The 24,284-nt window shown below is 39.9% G+C and overlaps 1 protein-coding gene, 1 long non-coding RNA gene and 1 pseudogene across 2 annotated transcripts in view; 1 reads left to right on the top strand and 2 right to left on the bottom strand.

The window, feature by feature from the left end:
* The window catches only part of STK32B (serine/threonine kinase 32B), a 378,978-nt gene extending 367,753 nt beyond the window's left edge, over positions 1-11,225 (bottom strand). The window contains exon 1 of the mRNA XM_069074008.1: positions 10,719-11,225. Within this exon, the coding sequence (XP_068930109.1) occupies positions 10,719-10,770 (52 nt within the window). The 5' untranslated portion in view covers positions 10,771-11,225. The remainder of the gene's footprint in view (positions 1-10,718) is intronic.
* Positions 5,046-6,805, top strand: LOC138147474 (acyl-protein thioesterase 2 pseudogene; annotated as a pseudogene).
* On the bottom strand, positions 6,087-6,464 carry LOC138147482 (uncharacterized). Its single transcript, XR_011164818.1, has 2 exons — positions 6,325-6,464; positions 6,087-6,180 (listed from the first exon to the last, which is right to left on the bottom strand). It is a non-coding gene; the product is annotated as an uncharacterized lncRNA (long non-coding RNA).
* Positions 11,226-24,284: the final 13,059 nt, after the last annotated feature.

Below are 24,284 nucleotides of genomic sequence, written 5' to 3'. Positions count from 1 at the left end.
TAAAGAGTGTTTAGAATTATTATTCTTATCTTTAGATGGGGAAATGAAGGCTTAGGCTGAGGGTGGTGGTGGAGTGAATTGCTCAAAGTCACACACCAATAAGTAGAATAACAAAGATTTGACCCCAAATTCTTGAATGCCAAGTATAGGACAAACACTGAGTGAATAGTCCATCGTTACCTCTTACTTTTCTGTATTGAGTTGTGGAGGTTTCTTTAATGAGTACTGATAGCTTCCACATGCATCCTGTCAATGCTTACCAAATTTTACACATCTGCTGATCTCCTAAGGGGTTCCAATATGAGATAATCTGTTATGGGAATGAGAATCTGAAGATCTTCCCTTCCCCTTGGCCCTTTGATAGGCTTAAGTGACTCTGAGAACCTTCCTTGATTTGAGAATATACTCTGCCCCCTAATGGGCTGAATGTGGTTACCTGGAGCCTGTGGTGGGAGGCTTGCTCTTCAGGAACACCCATACCTTGTTACTTTGTGATTGGGTGGTAGGTCATGAGGGTTGTTATGGTCTAGTCTATGACATAGGAGAAGGCTATATATACCCTGATGTGAGGTTTTGCTGTGGGGCTCACTTTGGGAAGAGTTGTGTGATTTGGCCAGATGAGACACTGGGCCATTGAGCACTCCCATCTTTGAAAACCCAGATGTTGGTGCTTCCCTCTCTGGTGACTGACTAGCTATGGATATAATGGTCAGACAGTGGGAAGCCCTGTCTGCTGATCTGTCTCTCTGTCTGTTTGTATTCCGTATGTGTTTGTTTGATTAAAGTAGGATTGTTAACCCATTTTGAGTTGCTTTCCTTTGGAAAAGCAGATCTAAGAACCTATGTTGGCAGCCACCCTGGGTATGCTAGGGTGCTTGCTGCTACATAATCCCAGACATAAATTACAAAATTGTAATTAGATTAGTACTCATCTAGCTTTTAAAAATAAGAAATACTTAGATGCCAGAGATATATAACTTATCAAGATGAGCTACATAGAACCAAGGAATAGACCCCAAAGGACTAGATTCATACTCCCCTTAGTTTCATAAAAATCATATTTTGAAAAAATCTACATGCATAATGAAATAAAATTCTTTTATGTTTTGTACTTATCAATCAGAAGAATATAAAATGAAGAAGTAATTGAGAATGATTAAAATACTGAGGGGAAGGGACTTTATATTTCATCCAATCCAGTTACCCTATTTGATGCACAAGGAAACTGAGCAGAGGGAAGTTAAATGAATTGCCAAAGGTACATAGGTAGGATTATCACATCCAGAGTTCACAGAATCCCCCATCTAGAGCTAAAAGGGACCTCAGAGGCCATTGAGTTCAGCCCCCTCATTTCAAAGATGAAGCTGACTTGTCCAAAGTCACCACAAGCAATAAGCATCAGATGTTGAATTTTAACCCAAGCGTTGTGACTCCAGGGTCAATGTTGTTTCCCACAGTACAGTCATTAGCCTCCAAATCCCTTCTTCTTTCCAACTCACTACCCTGGAATCTGAAAGGGCAGAGTTGTAAGTGGGAGCAGTGTCAGTGCAATTGTTGCAAGCTTAGATTATAATTATTACCATTTAGTGACAAACTTGTATTTCTGCCTGTTGACATTCTACTCTTCTATTGAGACTCAGAACAAAAGAGCAAGACATTTTCTACACTATAAAAATACATCATTTATTTTTGCATGACCTAGTGGCTTATTTTGTCCACAGTATCCTGGCTTTTCTATAGAAAACCCTCTGTTCACCTTCCCCACCATCCTCTGAGGCTGGATATTCCACAAAACCTTTCTTGATATCTTCTAATTGGAAGTCTTCTCTACTTCATTTAATCTCATCATACTAGGTGTTTTTCTTATACACTTATAATGTTCAAATTTTTATTAGATCTACCTATGCATACATGTATCCTCCCTCTACCAGACTGTAAGCTCTTTAAGGGAAGGATCTCTGATTCCTACCTACCCAGCACCTCACAGTGAAGACTCATATTTATTTAATAAATTAAAAGGGCAGCATCATGGCACGGAATAGGGAGCTGACTTGAAGACAAGAGCATAGGGTTCAAGATCTACATCTAACACATCCTGGCTATGTGACCTAGGTAACTCATTGAAGCTTTTAGTGTCTCAGACCCCTCTTGATGGCATTTCATTTCAGGGAAGGTAGTGACTTACATAGTGAGGGGAGTTTCCTCACTGCAAATTGTCTATAACCCTGAAATCACAGGTTCATTCCTTTTCATTAATAAATTACCATGGGCTTTTCATTTCACATATCACAGAAATGTCCATTTTATTAGTAAAGGAAAGAAATTACACCCACCATGGCCAAAGATATTCAGACACTGAGACATTCTCATCCTCACTGATAGTGAGTGGGGTGTGTGTGTGAAGTCAAGGTTGGCAATTATGCCATTAATCCACAATGAATGTCTATGCAATAAATCTAGTTGAGTCATGACTCCAAAGAATCTGCTATAGACAAGAGGAGAGAAGTTTGAGTTCAGGCTACAGAATACATTTCTAAGGATGTTATTATTATGTAGCTGGAAAATAAGTAAATCTATTGAAAATTTTTAAAACTAAAAACCACAGCAAGCATCCAATAAGACCAAATCCACATATTATCCAGAAGAGAAAGGCACTGATACGGCAGCTTCTAGGACACAACAGTATCATATATGACTATATTCAGTCATTTACCAATTGGGTCTGACTCTTTGTGATCCCATTTGGGTTTCTCTTAGCAGAAATATTGGTTTGGTTTGTCATTTTCTTCCCCAGAATTATTTTACAGATGAGGAAACTGAGGCAACAGGATTAAGGTACTTGTCTAGGGTCACACTGCTAGTAAGTGTCTGAGGTAGAATTTGAACTCACAAAGGTGAGTGTTCCTGACTCCAGGACTGGTCCTCTATCCACTGCGTTACCTTACCCTAAGTTACCTAAGTTACCTTGCCTTAGCCTAAAAGGGCCAGGGTCTCCTATTGCATCCTGGGCCATCTCTAGTCATCCTGATGAATATCTGGCCACTGGACCCAGATGGCTCTGTAGGAGGAAGTGAGGCTGGTGACCTTGCACAGCCCTCCCTCTCTCAAATCAAAGTCAATGGCAAGTCACCTCATTTCCCTGATGCCATGGTCTTCTTTGAAAACAAAGGACAAACACAACAATAACTGCCTATATATGACCACAACATGTAGTAAGTAAAAAAAATTGCATCTTCCATCTCTACCCTTCCACTGGCAATTTTCCATCTTTCTACAAACATGCTCTGATCTTCTCAGTTCAAAAAAATGTCTTGCCTGAGCCTGCTCCATCAAGCTACCACCATGTCTTCTCTATCTCTCACCATGAAATTTCATGAGAAAGTCTAGGCCAGGGTTCATACATTGGCCTCCAGTCAATCTGCATGACTTACCATCCCTTGTAGAGGTCTATGATTTCCTACTTCTACCTTCACTAATCCCATTTCCTTTCCTACCACATCTCTCCACCTCCCTCTTCTTGTTGAAGTCCTATAGACCCATCAAGGTCCAAGTGAAATGTGATCTACTCCATGAAGTTTTCCTTAATCCTTCCAATAGCTAATCATGTTCTTCCTAGTCTACCTCATAAACATCAAAAAGCACTTGTTTTACACCTCTAATATTTTTGTATCTTATTTTCTATTGTAGTTAACTGTAGGTATATTATATACTCCTGCTAAAATTAGGGAGGTGTGTTAAAGTGGAAAAAGGACTCCATTTGAATTTGGAAGAACCAGATTCAAATCCTGACTCTGACACTGACTAGCTTCATGACAATAAACATGTCATTACTTATTCTCTCAAAGTCTCTGTTTTCTCATCTATACTACTTTTATCATAGGGTTATTTTGAGGATACAAAGAGATAATATATATACTTTATTAATCATAAATGCAAAATAAATGTTAACTATAATCAGCATAATTAATAATAAAAATAATAATTTACATGAGGATAAGCATCATATTTTCTTATCTTTTACTCTTTCTAAACATCTAGCATAATTCCCTGGACAGAAAAGTAACTTGATAATAATTATCTACATTTTTGCAAGTTGAACAGTGAATAACCACATATATAAACCCAGGTCTATAATATTACCTAACAAAAAACTACTCTATCAATTCACTACTACATGACATATTAGTGCAAATAATTTTTATATCAGTTATATCAAATTATTTTGTATGTATTTAGCATATTTTCAACTTTTCAAATTTCCAGTCCCTAGAAGCAAGTCAGAATGGTCATCTGTTCTTCACGGGTTTTGAAACTGAGATCAAAAGATGGCAAAGGGCTTTTGCAAAGTCATACAGGAAATGGAAGATCTAATAGGAGTAGTCTCTTTCAATTCTGGAAGATTTCAAGGTATCTATTCATTACAAATGAAACCATCTCCCTGAAGTGCTAAACTAAATGCATAAATTAAAATACATAGGATTACAAAGAAAAACAATTTTGTTATGTAAAAATGTTCAGAGACCCCACATTAAGAACCCCTAACCCTTTTTTCTACCAAAGTTCTTGTTGCCCTTAACATTTTGATGGTCACAGAGAAAATTAATTAAAAATAATTAAGTGGCAATGGGGAAATCAATGGAGAGAATTTAACACTTAAATGCACAGTTCAAGCTATAACAACCACACACAAGCTTTTGTGGCAAGTATTTGAATGTTTCAAGTAAATTATGTTGTGTGTTTTTAATGAAACTTTTTTGGTACAATTTCTTCCATTTTCCACTTGGCATATAAAACAAGTCTGCATGCTTCCATGAAGGTGTACCAATGCCACTAGCCTTGTTCAATCTCTTAGTTAAAAGCAGATTTATGGAAGAAGTTATGACTAGAAAATTTTGAGAAGACTGATTTTCACAGGTAACTGAGGGATTCAGTCCATTTCCTATGAAGCAAATAATTGTCCATATATCAAAGCATGAGGTCTTCCTCTTTATATAATTATTATGGCATTTTAAAGTATAATGTCCTTAAGAATTCATCCATCTTGGAGTATCCAAGCCAGAGAAAGAGGCCCCAGCGTTGGCATCCCTGTTGGTGTATGTGCGGTAACAATATGTCTGTCCCCCTGCTCTCCGACACTGCTACTGTTTCAGGAGCTGAGCGGGAGACAGCAGCGGTTATTTTTTTACATGGGCTTGGAGACTCGGGGCACAGCTGGGCTGATGCCCTTTCCTCCATCCGCCTCCCCTATGTCAAGTACATCTGTCCCCATGCGCCTCGGATCCCGGTCACACTGAACATGAAGATGGTGATGCCTTCCTGGTTTGACCTGATGGGCCTGAGTCCCAATGCCCCTGAAGATGAAGCTGGCATCAAAAAGCATCCGAGAGCATCAAGGCCCTGATTGAGCATGAGGTGAAGAATGGGATTCCAGCCAATCGAATCATCTTGGGGGGCTTCTCCCAGGGTGGAGCCCTGTCCCTCTACACAGCTCTCACCTGCCCTCATCCCCTGGCTGGCATTGTGGCCCTCAGCTGCTGTCTCCCCCTGCATCGGGCCTTCCCTCAGGCAGCCAATGGCACAGCCCGGGACATGGCCATCCTGCAGTGCCACGGGGAACTGGACCCCATGGTGCCCGTACGCTTTGGAGCCCTCACCTCAGAGAAACTCAAGTCTGTCGTCCCTCCAGCCAAGGTCCAGTTTAAAGCCTACCCAGGTGTCATGCACAGCTCCTGTCCCCAGGAGATGGCAGCTGTGAAGGAATTCATTGAGAAGCTGCTGCCCCCCATCCAAGGAGACCCACCCGCCCCCCTTCCTCCCGGGGGGGGGCCAGAGGGGCCCACAGCAGTACATGAGGTGGAAGCCATGGCAGCCCCCTCCCCCATCCCAAGTCTTTGAGGACAGGAGGATTGGGCCCCTCCCCCTTGGAGACCACCTCCTTCCTAGCTCCTCTTCCCATACCTATCTCCCTGTCCTATCACTGTCCTGGGAGGTTGGGGATCAAGGGTGCAGTCTCCTGTCTCCTCAGCTGCCATAGTCTGTCCTCCAGTATCTTCCCATCCCCCAGGGCCACAGTATTGCAAGGGGTGCATGGGGACCCAGCTGCTGACCCACTCAGGACCTGTACGTACCTCAAGGGGTCCAGCTCATGGGTGTACCTCTCTCCTCTTCCCCCCAGATGACCTCAGTGTTTGGGCAGGGGGGCCCTCCTGGCTCCCCTCACCCATGCACCCACTACCCCCCTCCTCCTGCTGCAGGGAGAGCTGGGGTCTCTCCTTCCTCATTCAGATAATCATGTGTCTTCTGTTGCTCTCCTGTCCCCTTGACCTCATCATGAATGTCTCTATTCTTTTTGCTGACAATGCGCCTACCCTGGGCCAGAGGCCCCTCTTGCTGCTGTGCCCCTCCCTGAAAGGGAGGGGGCTTGGGTCCAGGCCTTGGGGGTGGGGGTGGGGAGAGGCAGGTGCACCTGGGCTGGAGCTTCTCTCTCTCTCTAACCCCATTCCCTGGTGGAATCTCCTTCCTGCAGGGCTAGGGCTTGTGGGGCCCCGGCCCCCCCCCCACCCTCCCCAGGCTGGGGAGAGCTGGGCCTTGCCCTCTGGGGGAAGGGTGGAGGACCTATTCCCTGCCTCATCTGGGTGGTGCCCAGATGTTCTTGGCTTGGGGAGGGGGCTGAGGCTCAGGTTCTGAGCCCGAGAGGGGCTCATCTTCCTCCTCCATGTGGTTTTGGGTGTTTTTGTTCCTTGTTTTGTGTCTCCAAGTCAAATCAGATTAAAGAAAAATGACCCTTCAAAAAAAAAAAAAAGAATTCATCCATCTTGGGGCGGCCAGGTGGCTCAGCGAGAAAGAGCACTGGCTCCAGTGTTGGGATGACCTGGATCAAATGTGGGCTCAGATACTCAGCACCACACCCAGAAATAGCTGGCCATGTAACCTTGAGCAAGTTACTTAACCCCAATTGCTTAAAAAAAAATTCATCCATCTACTATTCATTGTGTAATAAGGCAGCAATGAGGTTTTGGTTGGTTTCATTCTTTCTATTCCCAAATCTTAGCACATAATAGGCATTTGATAAATGCTTGTTGATTGATTTGCTCCCATCAGATAATTACCATTCTATATCTACAGGTGTCTTCCACCACCATCCTATTCCTATGCATCATTGCATGGTTTTGGTAGCTATGCCAATGGAACACAAGCTCTAGCAGACCAGATAGAAATGAAAAGATTTCTAGAATGGTCCTGGTGATTGACATTCAGTCTGTCATCTTAGAAACAGCCCAACTCACCATAGAGAGGTTCATCATCAGAAGGAGGGTCTCTAACTGATGAATGCTTTTGTCCCTAGCAACTCACAAAGCTGTCTTCTAAGATTGTAAAAGGTTATAAACAATTGTAAACAGTGAGAGTTTCCACATTAATGGAAATCATACCCTTTCTGAAATATCAAAACATCTCTAGGAATAAAAATCATCCTGGCCTTTGAATATTCACCCTAGAATGATGACAATCTCTGTGATAAGTAAATTTGTTTCTTCTTGCCACCTTCAAGACTTAAAGCAAAGAGCATCCCATGACTAAGAAGTCTTTGTATTTTCTACAGTAATATCAGCGCTAAAAATAATAGAGTCATACATTAAGTGCAACCCCAAATATAAGGTTTTAAACTACCACAAGATTTTGACAGATCAATTACTGCCCAAACTACTGTAATGGACAGCTTTGGTCCTAATTCTGACCCATTACAGAATGGATCAGAAAGGCATAAACCAATTTGACAGGCTCACTTTACTTTCCCTCCCATAACATATAAATGAAGCCATCCTTGGCCGCTCTGTACTTCTCCTTACTCTTTTTCAACGGGATTTCATACTACTTATAGCTAAAATGCAGGAGAGAAGAGACAGTAATAGACTATAGTGTCCTGTGTGCTTACCCACTGACAGGAAAGTAAATGAAAAACCTGATGTTTCTGGTATAATGGAGGTGGGGAGGAAGCTAATATTTGAGCAGTGAGGAATGATAAGGAGTTGGAATTCTGCTGGAGAAGAGTGTTCTAGCTTTGTATTTTACAATCTGCCTTAACCATCACAAGTAACTTACACAGCTTTCAGAATGAGTCACAGAAGAATTTTTTTTAAGACAAAGAAATAGTTTGGTAACAAATGGCTAATATATATTTAACATTGCTTTCCTGAAAGATGAGAGACAGCATTGTGTAATTGATAAAATGTTGATCTTGAAACCAGAAAAACCTGGGTTCAAGATCTGCCTTTAGTGTGTGACCCTGAGCAAATCATTCATCATCTCAATAGCCTAGAATCTAAGCAAATATCTAAGACTCTAAAGTAAAGAATATGAAGATCTGTACTGGTAGGAGTTAATATAGGGAAGTTTCCTATATTAAGGAAATCACAGGTATAACCTTATTCTTATATCTGAAAGATAACAATCATCCATTGCAAGTGTGTGTGTATGACTATAAGGAAATTAACTAGAGTTTTTAAACCCTAAGTAGCCTTCTTTGACAAAAACAAGGAATGCTATCATTTGTGCTACATAATCCAGGCTAAGTATCACCTGATTTAATTTATATTACACAAAGTGCAGCCTGGAAAAGGCAATTGAGGAATTTGGAGACAGAGATGTGGGGTTCAAGTGCTGTCTTTGATATACACCAAGTGACCAACAAAAAGTCATTGAACCTGTCAGTGTCTCTAGGAAAGTCCCTAAGGCTATAAAATACTGAGTTGTTGCTCATCAGCACTGTTTGGGGCTAGAAATCACTGTAGAAATGAAAGCTCTTCTAGGAAAGAGGCTGTTCTTACTACTCTGTTTGTATCCCAGCCATTAGCACTGGAGTAGAAACTTAAGAAAGCCTGATTAAACTGATTTGAATGGAGTCACAGATTTGGGTCATACCCCAAATTTTAAGAACAAGAGTCTTGGTAAAATAAGAATTAAGTGTTCTTAACCTGTGATCTGTGAACTTTTTAATATAATTATATTTCAAAATAACTGGGTTTCCTTTATCATTGTATGTGTTTTAGTGTATGCATTTAAAAATATCATTCTGAGAAGGGATCCATAGTATTCATCAGACTGCCAAAGGGGTCCATGACACAAAAAGGTTAAGAGCTCTTGTTAAAGATGTACAAAACACAATGACCAAAACAGTTTATTTTTTCCCCCATGAAATATCATTTTCCCAGTCTGCTTAAATTCAGCTGATAAGAATTCTTAATTTGCTGTGATTTTCATTATATTATTTCTAATTACTCTACCTTCCCTTTCTCCTTCCTCCCCCCCACTAAAAAGGTCATTAAGGTTTCTTAGTCAAACAAAGTTTCCTTGGATACAAAAAATACTGACTTTCAGTATTGAATTGTATATAGAATAGGCATAACTATACTATGTGCAGATGATACTGACTTGGAAGAGGAGGATTTGCCTTTAAAGTGTGCTGTCTTGAGCATCATGCCTTCATCCCCCATGTGAATGTGAAAGTTCAAGATTTAAAAGCAAACAACATTCTTTTTGTGTGTGTGCTTTTTTTGGAGGGGGAGGCATGGCAATTGGGGTTAAGTGACTTGCCCAAGGTCACATGGCTAGTTTTTTTGTGTGTGTTAAGTGTCTGAGATCGGATTTGAACTCAGGTTCTCCTGACTACAAGACCGGTGCTCTATTCACTGCGCCATCTAGCCGTCCCCAAAAACAACATTCTTAACCAAGGAACTGTCACCCTCTCTGTGCTCCATTATTCTATTCGCTATCACACCTGTGATTTGACAGCACACAAAGTGTCTTGTTTCTAGACAGCAAGTTCTTTCAATGGTCAAAATAGTATGCTCAACCAAGGAAAGTTTGCTTTAGTAAAATGAAGGGAACTTGAACTATCCCATCAATCCATGGTAAAGCTATATTACAGACAGACAGTAAAACAAATGCAAAGTTGCTAAAATAAAACAGTTATTCTTTCCAGCACCAAAGAAAGTGGTTAGAATAAAAAGGTTAAAGTTTTTAGACCGTTGTAAAGAAGTAAATGGTTTATTCCACTTACTTCGATTACCTTTGACTTGTGGGAATGCTTGCCCATGCATTTTTCATTTTTAAATTTTACACTGTAATGCCAGCCTTGTTAATCAGTCAGTTTGATCATTCTAGTTGGTTTCAAGATTCAAGAGTCAGGAAACCGAGATCCTGAGAAAAGAAATGGCTCTGCCCAAAGACCCCAGGTAGTTGACCAGAGAGCCAGGACTAGAACCCACTCCCAATTCAGTGCCCTTGCCACTGCAGCAGAGTGTTTGGCTTCTGGCCCCAATACTGGTCCAGCTGACTGAGTTTTGCTTTGGCTTCAACTTCTAAGTAAATCAACTTCTCAAAAAACATAACAGAAAATTATCTGAATTTCTTTTCTATTGCAGATGCTCCTTTATAAATTGCCAAACGAAGGTTTAAAGCATACCTGCACCCAGAGATACCCACCCAGCACAAAAAAAGCTCACTAGACCCTGACCCTATCAGGAGTCTCACACTCTGTCCTTCCCTGCTAAAGTCCACAGTGGTCCTTTTAGCCTCAAAATGCTGACCTCTTGAGTAAAAAGTGAACCTCTGAGCCCTCAATCAGAGCCCACCTGGCAATGAGCAGAGCGCGCCTCAGCGGTGGACAAGAGGCAAAGAAGGCAGAGAGACAATGGAACCACGGACAGTTCCTCACTTACCATCCTCATTTTCATCAAACACAGGAGTTTTGTGGGAATGATTCCCACCCATATTATGCCACTGTTGTTTCTACATCCCCAGCCAAAGTCTTCGTTCGGGGAGCCACTAGCATCGCACTGGGAGAGAATTCACGCACAACAAAAATAAATAATAAAAAGGAAAAGGAGAGAGGGGCGGCAGGCAGGAGCAAGAAAGAGAGATTGGGAGGTCGGAGGCGGGGCGCCTCCGGCCACCTGCCCTTGTCGGTTTGGGGTTGGGTGCCTGGAAACTGCGTGGGGGGCTGGGAGGCTTAGAAGGAGTCAGGAGCTCCCGCCCCGCTGCCGTCCATGCCCGCAGCCTCCAGCCTCTTCTCCACGCCCAAGAAAGAGGTCGAGCTTGGCTCTCCGCTGCTGCTCCTGCAACCAGGGAAATCCTGCCGGGTGTCAGCAATCATTCGGCAAAATGAAAGCGATCCATCTGCCCCTGGCAGGAATTGCTGCTGCTACTTACTAACTTGATACATATTTCATAGCTGACTGTCGGCTGGGGAGAGGCAGGGGGGAGAAATAAAGGGGTGGGGGGAGAGAAAGAGGATGGAAGGCGGAGGCAAGGAGGGAGAGGAAGAGGAAATGGGGGGACGAGAAAGACAGAGAGAGATGCCCGGGCTTGGGAGGGGGGCAGAGAAGGCGTTCCCCTCCCCTAGTCTCCTCCCAGGGCTGAAGCCCCCAAAGTAATTCTAGGCGGGGGAGGGAAGAAGAGGAAGGATTGGGGGCCAGGACCCAGGGGAGAGGAGAAGCCCTCCTTTGCTCCTCCGGGAGTTGAACCATTCCTCCCTCAGGGCATTTTAGGCGAGTAGGAAATTTCAGCTCTGTCTCCTGGGAGAATCTTTGTCCCGCCTCGGAGTTAAAAACCCAGAGAGGAAAGAGCTGGGGCAGGGCTGCTCTTTGGGAGATATTCAGCTGGCTCCAACCGAGTCTCTCCACCTGCTCAATCTCCCACTCCTACCACTTCCCGTTGAAGTAGAAAAGCGAACGAAGTGGAAGGGAGCCCCTCTCCTCACGACCCTTGGGCACCCCCAAATCTCTCCTGACAGCTAGGAAACGGAGAAAGTGGAAGTTTTTGTGTCTGAGATTGGTCTGGGAAGTGAGGAGAGCTCCCAAGACAAGAAGCTGGTTGAGCGGGAGGGTGGTCTGGTGAAAAGAGTACAGATTCTGGAATTCGAATGCACCTTTGCTACCTATTTATCTGTATGACCCTGGGCAGGTCATTTCTCTTCTCAACTCTCATATCGGTCAATCCAAGGTTGGACTAGATAAACACCAAGGTCCCTGGAAGCTCTAAATCCTTAGATTTTTGAGGCTGGGGGGGGGGGGGCAGTATTTTGAGATAAGGGGACAAAAGAACGAAGTTTAAGGAGCAGGGCAGACATACCAGCTCAGGAGACAGTGTGGGGTAATTCCAGTGTAGACTGTTCAGGCCGGGAATACACACCTCTGTCAACAAGACCTCAAGACCAATGGGAGCACCTGGAAGGATACCTGCTGGGGCCCCACTACACAGAGGAAAGAATACTTAAGGTCACTCTGCCATCTACTGGTCACAGGCTCTTCTGCACAATTCTGGTGTTCATTCTCATTCTAACTTTCTATACAATGCTGTGCTTTTTGTGATGAACACAGAAATATCTTCAAAGCTAGTTCAATTCTAAAATCAGGGTCCCTAGATATCCTTCAAAGCCCAGCTCTTCCATGAAGTCGTCTTCAATTACTCGAGTTCACAATGAACGTTCCCTTCTTTGAAGTTCTAGGGCATTTAGAGCCTGGTCCACACAAATTAGAAGTAGGATGAAGTTTTGTTAACCTCGTTGTGTATCCAACCAGGTTGGAAGTTCCCTGAAGTTAGGGACTTTGTGGGTCTCAATTTCCACATCTTAAAAATAAAATAGTTAGACTAGAGGACTTTACGGTTCCTTCCAACTCTGGATCTATGATCCTACGTCTTGTAGGTCTGTTGTACTCCCCTCCCCCAAACCACAGTAGTTCAGCATAGAATTGCACACATGGTGACTGCTAGATTAAAATTTGCCAGTTGATTGATTGAGCCTAGTCTAACTGTGCTTTTTATAGTTGGTCAATAATTGCTCATGAATTTAGCTCTATTATCATGTAAAGAAATTGAGGTAGAGAAAGATCAAATTACATGCCTATGTTCATATTAGCTAATAAGCCAAGGTCCACACTCAAATCTTTCGATTCCAAGACATGAGTTCTTTTTTCTACTCCATGGTCCCCTTTAGGCAAGAAACTTCACCAATGGGAGAATATACTGCTTCCACAGTTAAAATAAAATGCTCAATGCACTCTGGGACCACTTAAACCTAGTCTAACCCATTTCTTCTGACTCCATACTACCCTAATTGGGGACTTCCCAATTTATTTCCCTATATGCTAGTCCCTATAATCTAAACCCAGGGCATTTTCTGTCTTCTTTCCACTCCTATACGCCTCAGGTCTGTACCCTTCCCACATGTCCCTATCCTCTTTTGCCTGCTCATTTCATTGTGCCTTTTGGAAACCCCAATCTCTTTGCTAGCAAATCCCCATCATTCTCTTCCTCTTATACTTACATTCCTCCTCATATTAACTGAAACTTGGCTTTCCACCAGAATGCCAAATTCCTAATAACATTTAATCTCTCTTTTTCCTGAGTACTCCAGCTCACAGGGTTTGGACCTTTATTTCCTTCTGATTCTTCCAGAGCTTTATCCTGCCTCCATCACTTAAGTATTCTTTAAAGTTAACACCATCCTTTCTTCCATCATCTACTAACCTCCCACTTGCTCTCCACCTTACTCAGGGATGTTAGTGCCAGGTTTTTCCCTGACATCATTTTCATAGATATTTGATGATATTCTCAATTATAACCCTTCTAAAACCCTTTCAATTCCTTGAACTTTTGGACTCCTGTGAATTCCATCTCCACTGTATTTTAGCTACCTTCCAGAGATGACCTTCACTTGAAATTATTCTTCTAATATCTTTGATTTTGAAATGCTTCTCTCTGACAAAAAAAATCTTCATTCTTTTAGACTTCCCAATACCACAACCCTCTTCCCAAAACTAACTTTTCACCCTCATTGCAATATTTGTTTTCTGAATTCTTCCCTATTATAAAATATAAGCCCTTTTCTAACCTCACTGCTTACCCTATTCATTTCTTTCTTTCTTTTTCTCTCTTTTGCTTTTTGGAGGGCAGCTGGGGTTAAGTGACTTGCCCAAAGTCACACGGCTAGTTTTTGTGTTAAGTGTCTGAGGCTGGATTTGAATTCAGGTCCTCCTGACTCCAGGGCCAGTGCTCTATTCACTGTGCCACCTAGCCACCCCTCACCCTATTCATTTCTGATCCAATAATCAGCTGGTTCCATAATGGAGTCTCTTTCACCCTTGAATTCCTGCTTTCTCATTCTGCCATTGCCAAACTAACCATGCTGATATCTAGGTACCTCCCACCATCTTCCTTTTCTGCCACAACTCAGAAATGGCCAGATATAGCTAGAGGAACTCCTCAAATACTGTGACATATTTATACTTTCTACCTTCATCTAAATGCTCACTGCTAAATGACAATACTTTCTCTAGCATTCCAATCCTGAATTTACTATTTTTCATGGAATTTTAGAATTGGAATGGATCTCAGTGTCCATGCAGTCCAATATATAACTAAAGGGAAACCCCACTATAAATTATCCTGCCAGTGATAATCTAACTTATTTCTAAAGACATCAGAAGATAGGGACCCCATTACCTTCCAAGGAAGCCCATTCCATTTTTAGCAATGAAAACTGTTTAAAAAGTATTTTTTTCTAATATCAAGCCTAAAGTTGTTTGCTTCTAGCTTCCACCTGGTGTGCCTATTCTGACCCTAATGGGCCAAACCTAATAAGTCTAATCCCTCTTCTTCATAACAGGCCTTCACATTTTTGAATGCATCTATCATGTCCTCCCTCCTCAGACTTATCTTCTCCAAGTAAAACATACTCATTTCCTTCCACATTTTTAATTTGTGAAGTTATTTTTGGCACTACTGTAAGAGTTTACATTTACCCATCATCACTAGCATAATTATGGTGCCTTAAGTTTACCAGTATCATATGATTTTATCCTCACAACAATTCTAGGAGGTAGGTGCTATTATCACACCCATTTTACAGATGAGAAAACTGAGACTAATGAAGGATAATTGACTTGCCCAGGGTCACACAGTTGGTAAGTGTCTGTGACTGGATCTAAACTCAGGTCTTCCTGACTCCAGGTTCAGTATTCTATCCATTGAGTTACCCAGCTGCCCTAATGAATTCATTCTAATTAGATTTTGCCTAATTCTCTATCCTTCTGTGTTTTATCTATCACTCCCTGTTTTGTATCACCTACAATAGATAACTATATCATTTATACCTTTATCCAAGTCAGTGATAATATGTGTATGTTTATATACATGTATGTTAATATATGTATTGTATAATATGCATGTATTCTGTAACCATGAGACTGAACTTGGATCCCTGGAACACTCCACTAGAGAGAGACCTCTTGCCAAGTTGATATGGCTCCATTAGCAATGATTCTCTGAGTCTGGTTAATCAACCAGTTCCACATTTATCTAACTGAATCATCATCTAATCCATATCTCTCCATATTTTCCTACATGAATAACATAAAATATGTTATCAAATTTTTCTGTGACCTAGATAAACTGGGTTTTTTTAACCAAACTCCCCCTGATCTATTGGTTTAGAAACACTATTCCCAAAAAGGGGAAATCAGCTTAGTCTGGCATGACAAATTCTTGATGAAGCTAAGGTGGTTCTTGAAAATTACTGCTTCCTTTTCAGATACTGCCTAACCATATCCTTCACGATCTGTTCCAGATCTCCCCAAGAATCAAAGTCAAGCTCACTGGCTGATGGTTTACAGATGGTATTTCCCTCCCTTTTCTTGGAAACAAGCTTAACATTTGCCTTTTTTTCCAGTCCCATTGTGCCTCTTCCATATACACATACATATACATATAAACAGCTTCCCCATTGATTTTTATTTTTAAAATACTTTCTATTGGATTTGTAAGACATCAGACAAATTCATTTCAGCAGCCTTTGTTAAATGTACTACACTCCTGGTCAGGAATGTCATTTCTATATCTTAAATCATTGCCCAGAAATCTAAATCTCATTCTCAGATGGAACCTTCTTAGCCAGCTATCTAACTGCCTCTTGGATATCTCTACCTATATGTCCTACTTGAACTTCAAACTCAGTAAGTCTAAAACTTAATGAATCTTCTCATCCCTAGTTTTTCTATTATTGCAAGTAATCATGTGGTCTATCCAATCACCTGAACTTATAATCTTAACATTATTTTTTACTTCTTTCTATCCCTCAATGTACCTAATATAGTCCTTCCAAATTCTATTGATTCTATCTATCTGATATCTCTCACATCACACCCTGCCTTTCCACTTCATTTACAACCACCCTAGCTTAATCCCTCATTTGCTCTTACCAGAGCCATTATGTAATAGTCTTCTAAAAATACTTTCTTTCACGTACTCTATGACCCATCATTCTCTACTCTCCTATCTCCATGTCTTTATTGATTAAATCTAATATTCATCACAATTTCCCCCTTTCTAAATCATTCCCTTCTTTGGAGACCCAGCATAGGCATCTCCTTTTCTAGGTGTCCTTCCCCTTGCTGCACCCTTTATAGACTCATAGTTTCATCAGTTGAATGGGACAAAGAGGTGTTCCTGGTGCACTAAACAGCATGTTCCTTGGAGCTACACTTCAAGACAAAACAGGGATTGGGGACGCTTACTGCTATGATTCAAAGGTAGAATTCATAGGGGGCGGCCAAATAGTATTTTCATCAGCATTTCTGTTAGTGTCCATCTTCAACTCTTCACAGACCTTCCTGGTCTGAAAACCAGATTCTAGTCCCTGGCTCCTTGTTCCCAACTCACCACATTTATGTAGTCCCTTCCCTGGGCCGTTTTTGTTTTATACTCATGGTTCCAACTCTACCCTCATTTCCTTAGGAATAGGTTCCCCCTCAAGACTACTGATTGACCTAATCATAGGCACATGTTGCATCCACCCTCCCCTGTTAGATGCATTGAAGAAGAGAGAATGAAGTCAAAATAACATTAAGATTATAAATTCACGTGATTGAATAGACAGTAATATTGCTTGCAATAATAGAAAAACTAGAGATGAGAAGATGCATTCAGTTTTAGACTTACTGAGTTTGAAGTTCAAGCAGAACATGTCGTTGGAGATGGGGGGTCAAATATTTCTCTCATGGGAGGTATTTGGGTATTTCCTTTGAATTTATCTCATTCTACCCTGTGCCTTAATTATTTATGTATGTGGCTAGGTCCCTGTGGTTTATTACATCTTTGTATCCCCCAGAACTAGCAGATATTCTTACAATCAATTAATTAGTACATGTTTGGTGAATCTAAGTGAACTAAATTTGTTGAATAGGGCTCTATTTATTGGTTAACCACAGGCTCAATATTTTATGGTTTAGAAATCATTATTTTCTTTTAATGATAAGTTGAGTCCTCAACATCTAATTAACCAACTTGCTAATAGTTCAGATGTACAGGTGTTCTCCCATATGTTTCCTGCTAAATAGCTCTGTGTCCTTGGGTTTGACTTCACTATTTAGCCCCTAATGGATCAAGATAATACTGAACATTCTAAAAAAATCAACACAGACATAACTCATCTACATTTAAGCCCCATAGATAAGGTAAATTATGTGCTCTGCATCTTCACAACCCGAAGCTTCAAAAACCCAAATATAATTTGCATTTGAAATGCTTGTTTCAAAACCTTTTCAGATCTATTACTTCTCATTTCAGTTTTACAACAACCATGTGAGATGGGTTAGGTAAAATTTATAGTTTTCATTTTGTAAGGGAATGTAAGTTGATTTGAAGTAAGATGAGGGAAGTAAGGTGATTTGTAGGTTTCTAGAATTATTTAATTACGAGCTAGAAGGGAACACAGAGAATCATCTGGGCTAGTTGTTTAGCCCATTTTCACAGATGAAGAATTGGGAGCTGAGATCCCAAGAAGCTAACTCTATCTAGTTAATGGCAGAGCTAAGATTAGATTCAGTTTCCTAATGTTCTCTTGCAGTCTTTCCAATACTCTATTATACTATGCTTAGTTGTGGGTGTTTTAGCTACATGGACTATTTTTCTTAAACCTCATGTCATCAGTTTATGAGCTCCCTGTATGGAGATCCCAACTTATAGTTGGATAGCTGAGAATTTGAAGAACTTGTCCAAGGTTGCATAGACAGCATATGAAAAATGCAGGACTCACACTAAAGTGACTTCACACTGAAGTCTACTAACTCCTAGTCTAAATTTCTCTCCACTATGCCAGGCTCCCTTTCAATTTCACTATAGGGATACTTACATATATAATTGTATACCCTCTACAAGTCTTACATTGATTGTTCATCATGTCGAAGGTAATCTTGGCCTCTTGGAGGCAATGGCAAAGGAATGAATACGTCTGGAAGTTTCTAGCTAACTAGAAAAGCATATCATGGTTTCAGGAACAGACTACTGTACACAAAACAAAACAAAAATAGAAAAAAAAATTTAAAATCCAAAAAAAATCAAACTTGGAGGGAAAGACCCTTAGGGTTGCTGACAAAAAGAGAAGCAATTACTATTTCCATTCAGTATGAGCCAGAAGGGCCCAAAAAGTAATCATTAAGTGGTGCTTTGGCAAGGTCCTATAGTTGTCCAATCTACTTCAGTAATTACAGCAGAAGATTGGAATAACAAGAATCATAAAGTTTTGGGGCTGCCTAAAGTTGTTTAAAAATCTTTATTCTAATGTAAAATTTTTATCTGGTGATCAATGAGTTGACCTACTATAAGGGGAACTCAACCATATCAGTGTTAACATTCTTCTTAGAAATGAAACCTGAAGACACTTTTAGTGTCACTTAAAGACATGGAAGAATGGTTCTTCTTAGAGAGGCAAAATAACATAACCAGGGGCTCAAAGTCTATTTGCATAAGATTCTCTTCATTGGTGAAGTTGAGAGAGCTTAGGAGAAGAGAAATCATGGTCATCTGGTTTCCAGGTTTGAGAAAGATGCACATGTTTCCAGATTCAGAGAGAGGTCACTAAAGGGAGAAAAAACATTCTGGGAAGATGCCAATATGTACAAGAGCACTCACAGAGATCATGTCCCTATCCCCACATTGCCACACTAAAGACTTCAGAAGATTTCTCTTTCTATGAGATCTAAGACTCGCTTGTAGGCATGGAGCATTGAGAAATCAATCTCCATCAATGAAGAGTCTTGTGAAAATAGACTTTGAGTCCCTGGTTGCAAAAGTAATTGACAAAAGCATTTTTAAGAGGTGCCAAAGGGCAAGAAGAAATGTCATTTTGTGGCATACTTGGTCATCTTGATTTACAACGATCCCCCTGAACTTAAGCAAAAACAAAACAAAAAGATTTCCAAAAAGAATGTTGCAGTTTATGTCCCAACATCTGTTGCAGAAGATAAAGAGGTAGAGAATTTCTATGAAATATTTTATAAAGTCAACAAACCTAAATCAACATATTCATTAATATCCAATGACTTCAAAACAAAGTTGGACTTATTGGAAGAGAGGGGGGAAAAAAAGAAATACTGGAACACATCGTTCAATAGTAAGAAATAAAATGCAAAGACTTGTAGACTACAGAGATCCTCACCTATATACCATCCATGTTTTCTTTATGAAAAGAGAAAGAATTTACTGAATGTGGTGAAGATTAAACAGTTTCACAAAAATGAAATTGGCAATATCACTCTCTTTGGTACAACTAAATTAGCCTCCTTGCTGTTTTCCACACATTACATTCCATCTTCTGTCTCCAAGCCCTTTCATGGACTGTCTCCTATATCTGGAATTTTACTCTTTCCTCTCTTCTGCCTTTTAGATTCTTTGGTTTTCTTCAAAACTCTTTCCAAACACCAACTCCTAGTGCTAGTGACTCCCATATAAAATTATGTGTATTAATTTTGTAAATATTTATTTTATACATAATTGAAGTTGTTCATGTTGTCTCCTATATAATGTGAAGCTCCTTTATAATATGGGCTTTCATTTTTGTCTTCATATCCCCGGCATCCACAAAAGTTCATGGAGTTCATTTGGCTCAGTACAGCAAAATACCACCTTAAAGGCAACAAAGTGTCTTATATATGTATGTTTAAATAATCCTAAATTTCTTGATTGATATGAAATAAATTTGTTCAATAGTTCTCTGATTATGAACACAAAGCAAGGCATAAATAGGAAAGTTTATTTTTTCTAAATGCTAAATGCTAAAGATGCTTACCATTGTCCTGGAGGACTTCTAATGCAGAATTCAAATAAAATATGCATACCCAAAATATAGTGAGGTATCACAGATGCTATGGTTTGTGATTGAAATTGTGCTGATTGTTTAAAGCCATAGAACATAGCAAAGCCTCCTAAATGAGATTTGTGACCAACCAAAAATAATTTTGTCAAAAAATCAACATAGAAAAAACTAAGAGGATGAAAATGCCTGCAGTTGTATATGTTTAAATATAAAAGATTATATCATTTAAAAATTAGAGGAGGAAAAATTATATCTGCCACAAGTATGGAGAGTGGCAGAATTCTTAGCTATACAAAGGAAAGAGAGCATCATGAAAGATAAAATGAAGCATATGGCATAAAATTGAAAAGATTTTGCACTAGCAAAATCATTGTAATTAGAGTAGAAGAGAAACAGTTAACTGGCTAAAAAATGTTTGCAGCAAATCTGATGAAGACCTAATAGCCTAGATAAATAAGGAGTTGATACCAATATATTTTAACAAGAGCCGTTCCCCTAAAAGATAATCAAATAATATGAATGAATAATTTTCCAAAGAAAAACTCAAGCTATAAACAAAAATGAAAATGTTTATGATTGCTAACAATAAAAGAAATAAAATTAAGATACTTCTAATGTTCTAAACTCTATCAGATTGGAACAGATGACAAAAAAAAGGAAAATGCAATTATCAGAAGGTCTGTGGGAGATCAGTAGTCCAATCATTCTGAAAAGCAATTTAGAACCATACCCCAAAGTTACTGAATTGTGTACATCAATTGCCCCAGTTATGCCTCCACCAGGCCCATACCCCCAAAGAAAACAAAGACAAAGAAAAATGATCCATATGTACAAAATCATGGCACTTTTTCTTGTAGAAAATAACTGGAAATGAAGTGAATGTCCATCAATTGGGGAAAGACCAAGCAAATTAAGGATATGGATAAAGTGGAATATTATTGTTCTGTAAGAAATACAAATATAATGGATCCAGAAAAAAACCTGAGAAGACTTATGAACAGATGTAGAGTGAAGTAAATGGAATCAGGAGAACAATTTGTAAAATAATCACAATCATGTAAATAAAAACAGTTTTGAAAGACTTCAGAACTCTGATAAATTCATGACCTATCAAGACTTAGAAGAATGAAGAAGTAAATATCCAACCTCTTGGTGGGGAGGTACTGGACTAGAGAATACCAAATTTAGAGAAATGACCAACATAATGATTTGCTTTATTGCTTATACTTCATGGTTGCAAATGAGAGTTTCTATTTGGGAGAAGGTAGTTGGAAGATAGCAATAAATGAATGGTTTTTAAAAACAGAAAAAGAAGAAAAGAGTATCAGTGAAACACTGAAATATACATAGATGAGAACAAAAGAAAGTTTAGAAGGGACACACAAAAACAGGGCAGTTTTGTTAATTTCGTGTTAACTTTAATAAATTTTTAAAACCATATTGTCTATGCTGTTATAATACAATTATATGTGCAGTCCATTGAGTTAGTCCTTCAGTATATTTATTTTGAAGAAATCCTGAAAATGAACAATGATTTTAGCCCAGAATTGAATGAGAGAGAAAGTAGGTTGGATTGTATTTCAGAAATTGTATTGTATTATCTATGATCTCAAACCTCTCCCTAACCAAGAAACCTATCCTTTTAAATCCAATTATTCTTCTACTAATACTCTATAACTGTTGATTATGCAACATCATAAGCTCTTAGGAATAAAAATAGTGAGTGGTCCAAAAGTCACTGAAGAGAGGCATGATGGACATGGATTGGCAACACAGGGCAATTTCTGGGGCACTGGGACTTACAGACATATTTCAAAGCTTGTTTCATATATTTACTATCTGTGTGATTCTAGATAGTCATTTCACAATTATATTCTTCAGTTTTCTTATTTATAAATTTAGGGGAACGGATATGTGGACTCTAAGTTCCCTTCTCTATTCTCTCTGCATTTTCAGGACACCACTCTCTTCTGATTTTCCTCCTACCTTTTAGACTTCTCAGTCTTCTTTGCTAGATCATCTTCAAGGGTATGACCTCTAACTGCTCCTTGAAAAATTCCACATTTGTCTCTTCAGACAAATCTCATATTCCCTCTCCATTGGAATATTTCCCCTTTGTGTCTTCAAAACTTTGTTGTTGAATATTTCTTGACTCTCTTGGACTAACTTCCCCTGTAGCACTTAAGTCCATGGAAACTTAACTCCCTTTCCACTGAACCCTTTGAAATTTTCTTTTTTAAAATCTAGAGTTTGTGTCAAACTATTTCTTCTCCTCTATAAAAAAATCTAGGCTAAAGCCTTCCCCAAAATTTTCATCATTTCCATTCCAGTAAACAATTCCTCCCTGTGAGAATTAGATCCAAAATAAGATTTCTCCTTACTGGCTTCTCTACCTTTTGAAGTGTGAAATTTTCAATAAAGCAAGTCAAAAAAGTTATATTAGTTGTTCTGCTTTTGGGAGAAAGAGACAGAGGCACATAGAGAGAAATCAAGACAGAGAGTCAGACAGATACAGAGAAAGACAGAGACAGAGCCACTGAGAGAAAGACAGGAGAAGAGATGAGAAGAGAGGAGACAAGAGGAGAGGAGAGGAGAGGAGAGGAGAGGAGAGGAGAGGAGAAGTGCTATAACAGATGTCAGGATAATTGAAGTCTCCCATTTCTGTTATATGTTACATCTGTGCAGGGCTTATTATCTGTTTCCCAAATTTCTAATCCTCTTTCTGTTCATGTGGCCCAAAATGATAAAATCAGTTTTGTTTCTCCCTCCTTTGACTTTTACCTAAACACTCACTTTTGTACTTACTCACTCCCTTCCTCAGTTTCTGGATTTTTTTCTGGTTTCTGAAGTCGACCATTAAGTCCTGTGTATCACATCAGAGATAGGACTTTGGGACATGACAAAATAGAGTGCATCCAGAGTAACATAAGAGGCCTAGAGATTTTGCCACTTGAGAATCAATTAAAAAAAAACAACTAGGCATGGTTAGCTTCAACAAAAGACCAGTTAGAGAAGGCAGAGTTGCTCTCTTTGAGATCCAGAGAGGCTGTCATATAAAAGGGTAAATACATTTATTCCAGAGCAGGTAGGGTAGCACAGCAGATAGTGTTTAGCCTGAAGTCAGAAAAATTCGTCTTCCTGAGTTCAAATCCAGCCTCACACATTTACTAGCTGTGTGACCCTGGGCAAGTCACTTAACCCTTTTTACCTCCATTTCCTCATCTGTAAAACGAGTTGGAGAAGGAAATGGCAAACCACTCCTGTATCTTTGCCAAATGAGTTCATTAAGTATGAGACACAACTGAAACAAATGAACAACTTTTATTCTGCCTTGTGCCTGTGGTTTGTCCTTCATTCTTGAAGAGGACCAGGACATCAGGAAGATGATGCCATCACTTGCAAATGAATTGAATTTAAGTGAGAGAAGACTGTGCAAAGTCACTAACTTCACTTTCTCCTCCAGAACCATCTGGGTCCAGTGGCCAGATATAGAAGCCAGTCAAGGGATGGCCTCTTTAATCCAACAACAAAAAATCAAACTATGAGGGGAAGACCCTCAGGGTTGCTGACCAAAAGAGAAATAATTACTATTTCCATTCAGCCTGAGCCAAGAAGGCCCAAAAAAAGTAATCATTAAGTGGTGTTTCGGCAAGGTCCTTTCATTGTCCAATCAATGAGAGCTAGAGTGAATTGGGATGTGCTTAGAAGAAAGAACTAGGAGTGAAGGCTGGAAGTTGCTAAGAGACAGATTTTAGCTCAATATAAGGAAAAACTTCCTGACATTTGGGACTTTTTTGGTCTAAATCTGTGATTTCAGTGTTAATATAAGGAATTTTAGGCATGAATTTTCCTCTATCAGTGGAGGGGGCAACTTTTTTTGACTTATAGTTTTTGAGAGTTTCTTGGGGCCATTGAGAAGTTAGGTGACTTATCTAGGCTCATACAACCAGTACATGGTAGAACCCAGATTTAAATGCAGGGGGGGTTTGTTTTTTTATTCTGAGACTGGCTTTCCATCTACTATGTCAAATTGTTGTGGAACTTTGCTAAATCGTGACAGGCAGTCTTGGTAGGAAGACAGTTCTCCACCAATGGAAGTCTTCTAGTTCTAAATCATGACAGGCAGTCTTGGTAG

The sequence above is a fragment of the Petaurus breviceps genome, unplaced genomic scaffold (genome assembly GCF_028583685.1).
Source record: "Petaurus breviceps papuanus isolate PSGF00001 unplaced genomic scaffold, PetGlider_PUasm1.0 140, whole genome shotgun sequence".
In the NCBI taxonomy this organism is placed as follows: domain Eukaryota; kingdom Metazoa; phylum Chordata; class Mammalia; order Diprotodontia; family Petauridae; genus Petaurus; species Petaurus breviceps.
The sequence above is the reverse complement of the archived record's forward strand: the minus strand, read 5'-3'. Positions and strand labels throughout refer to the sequence as shown.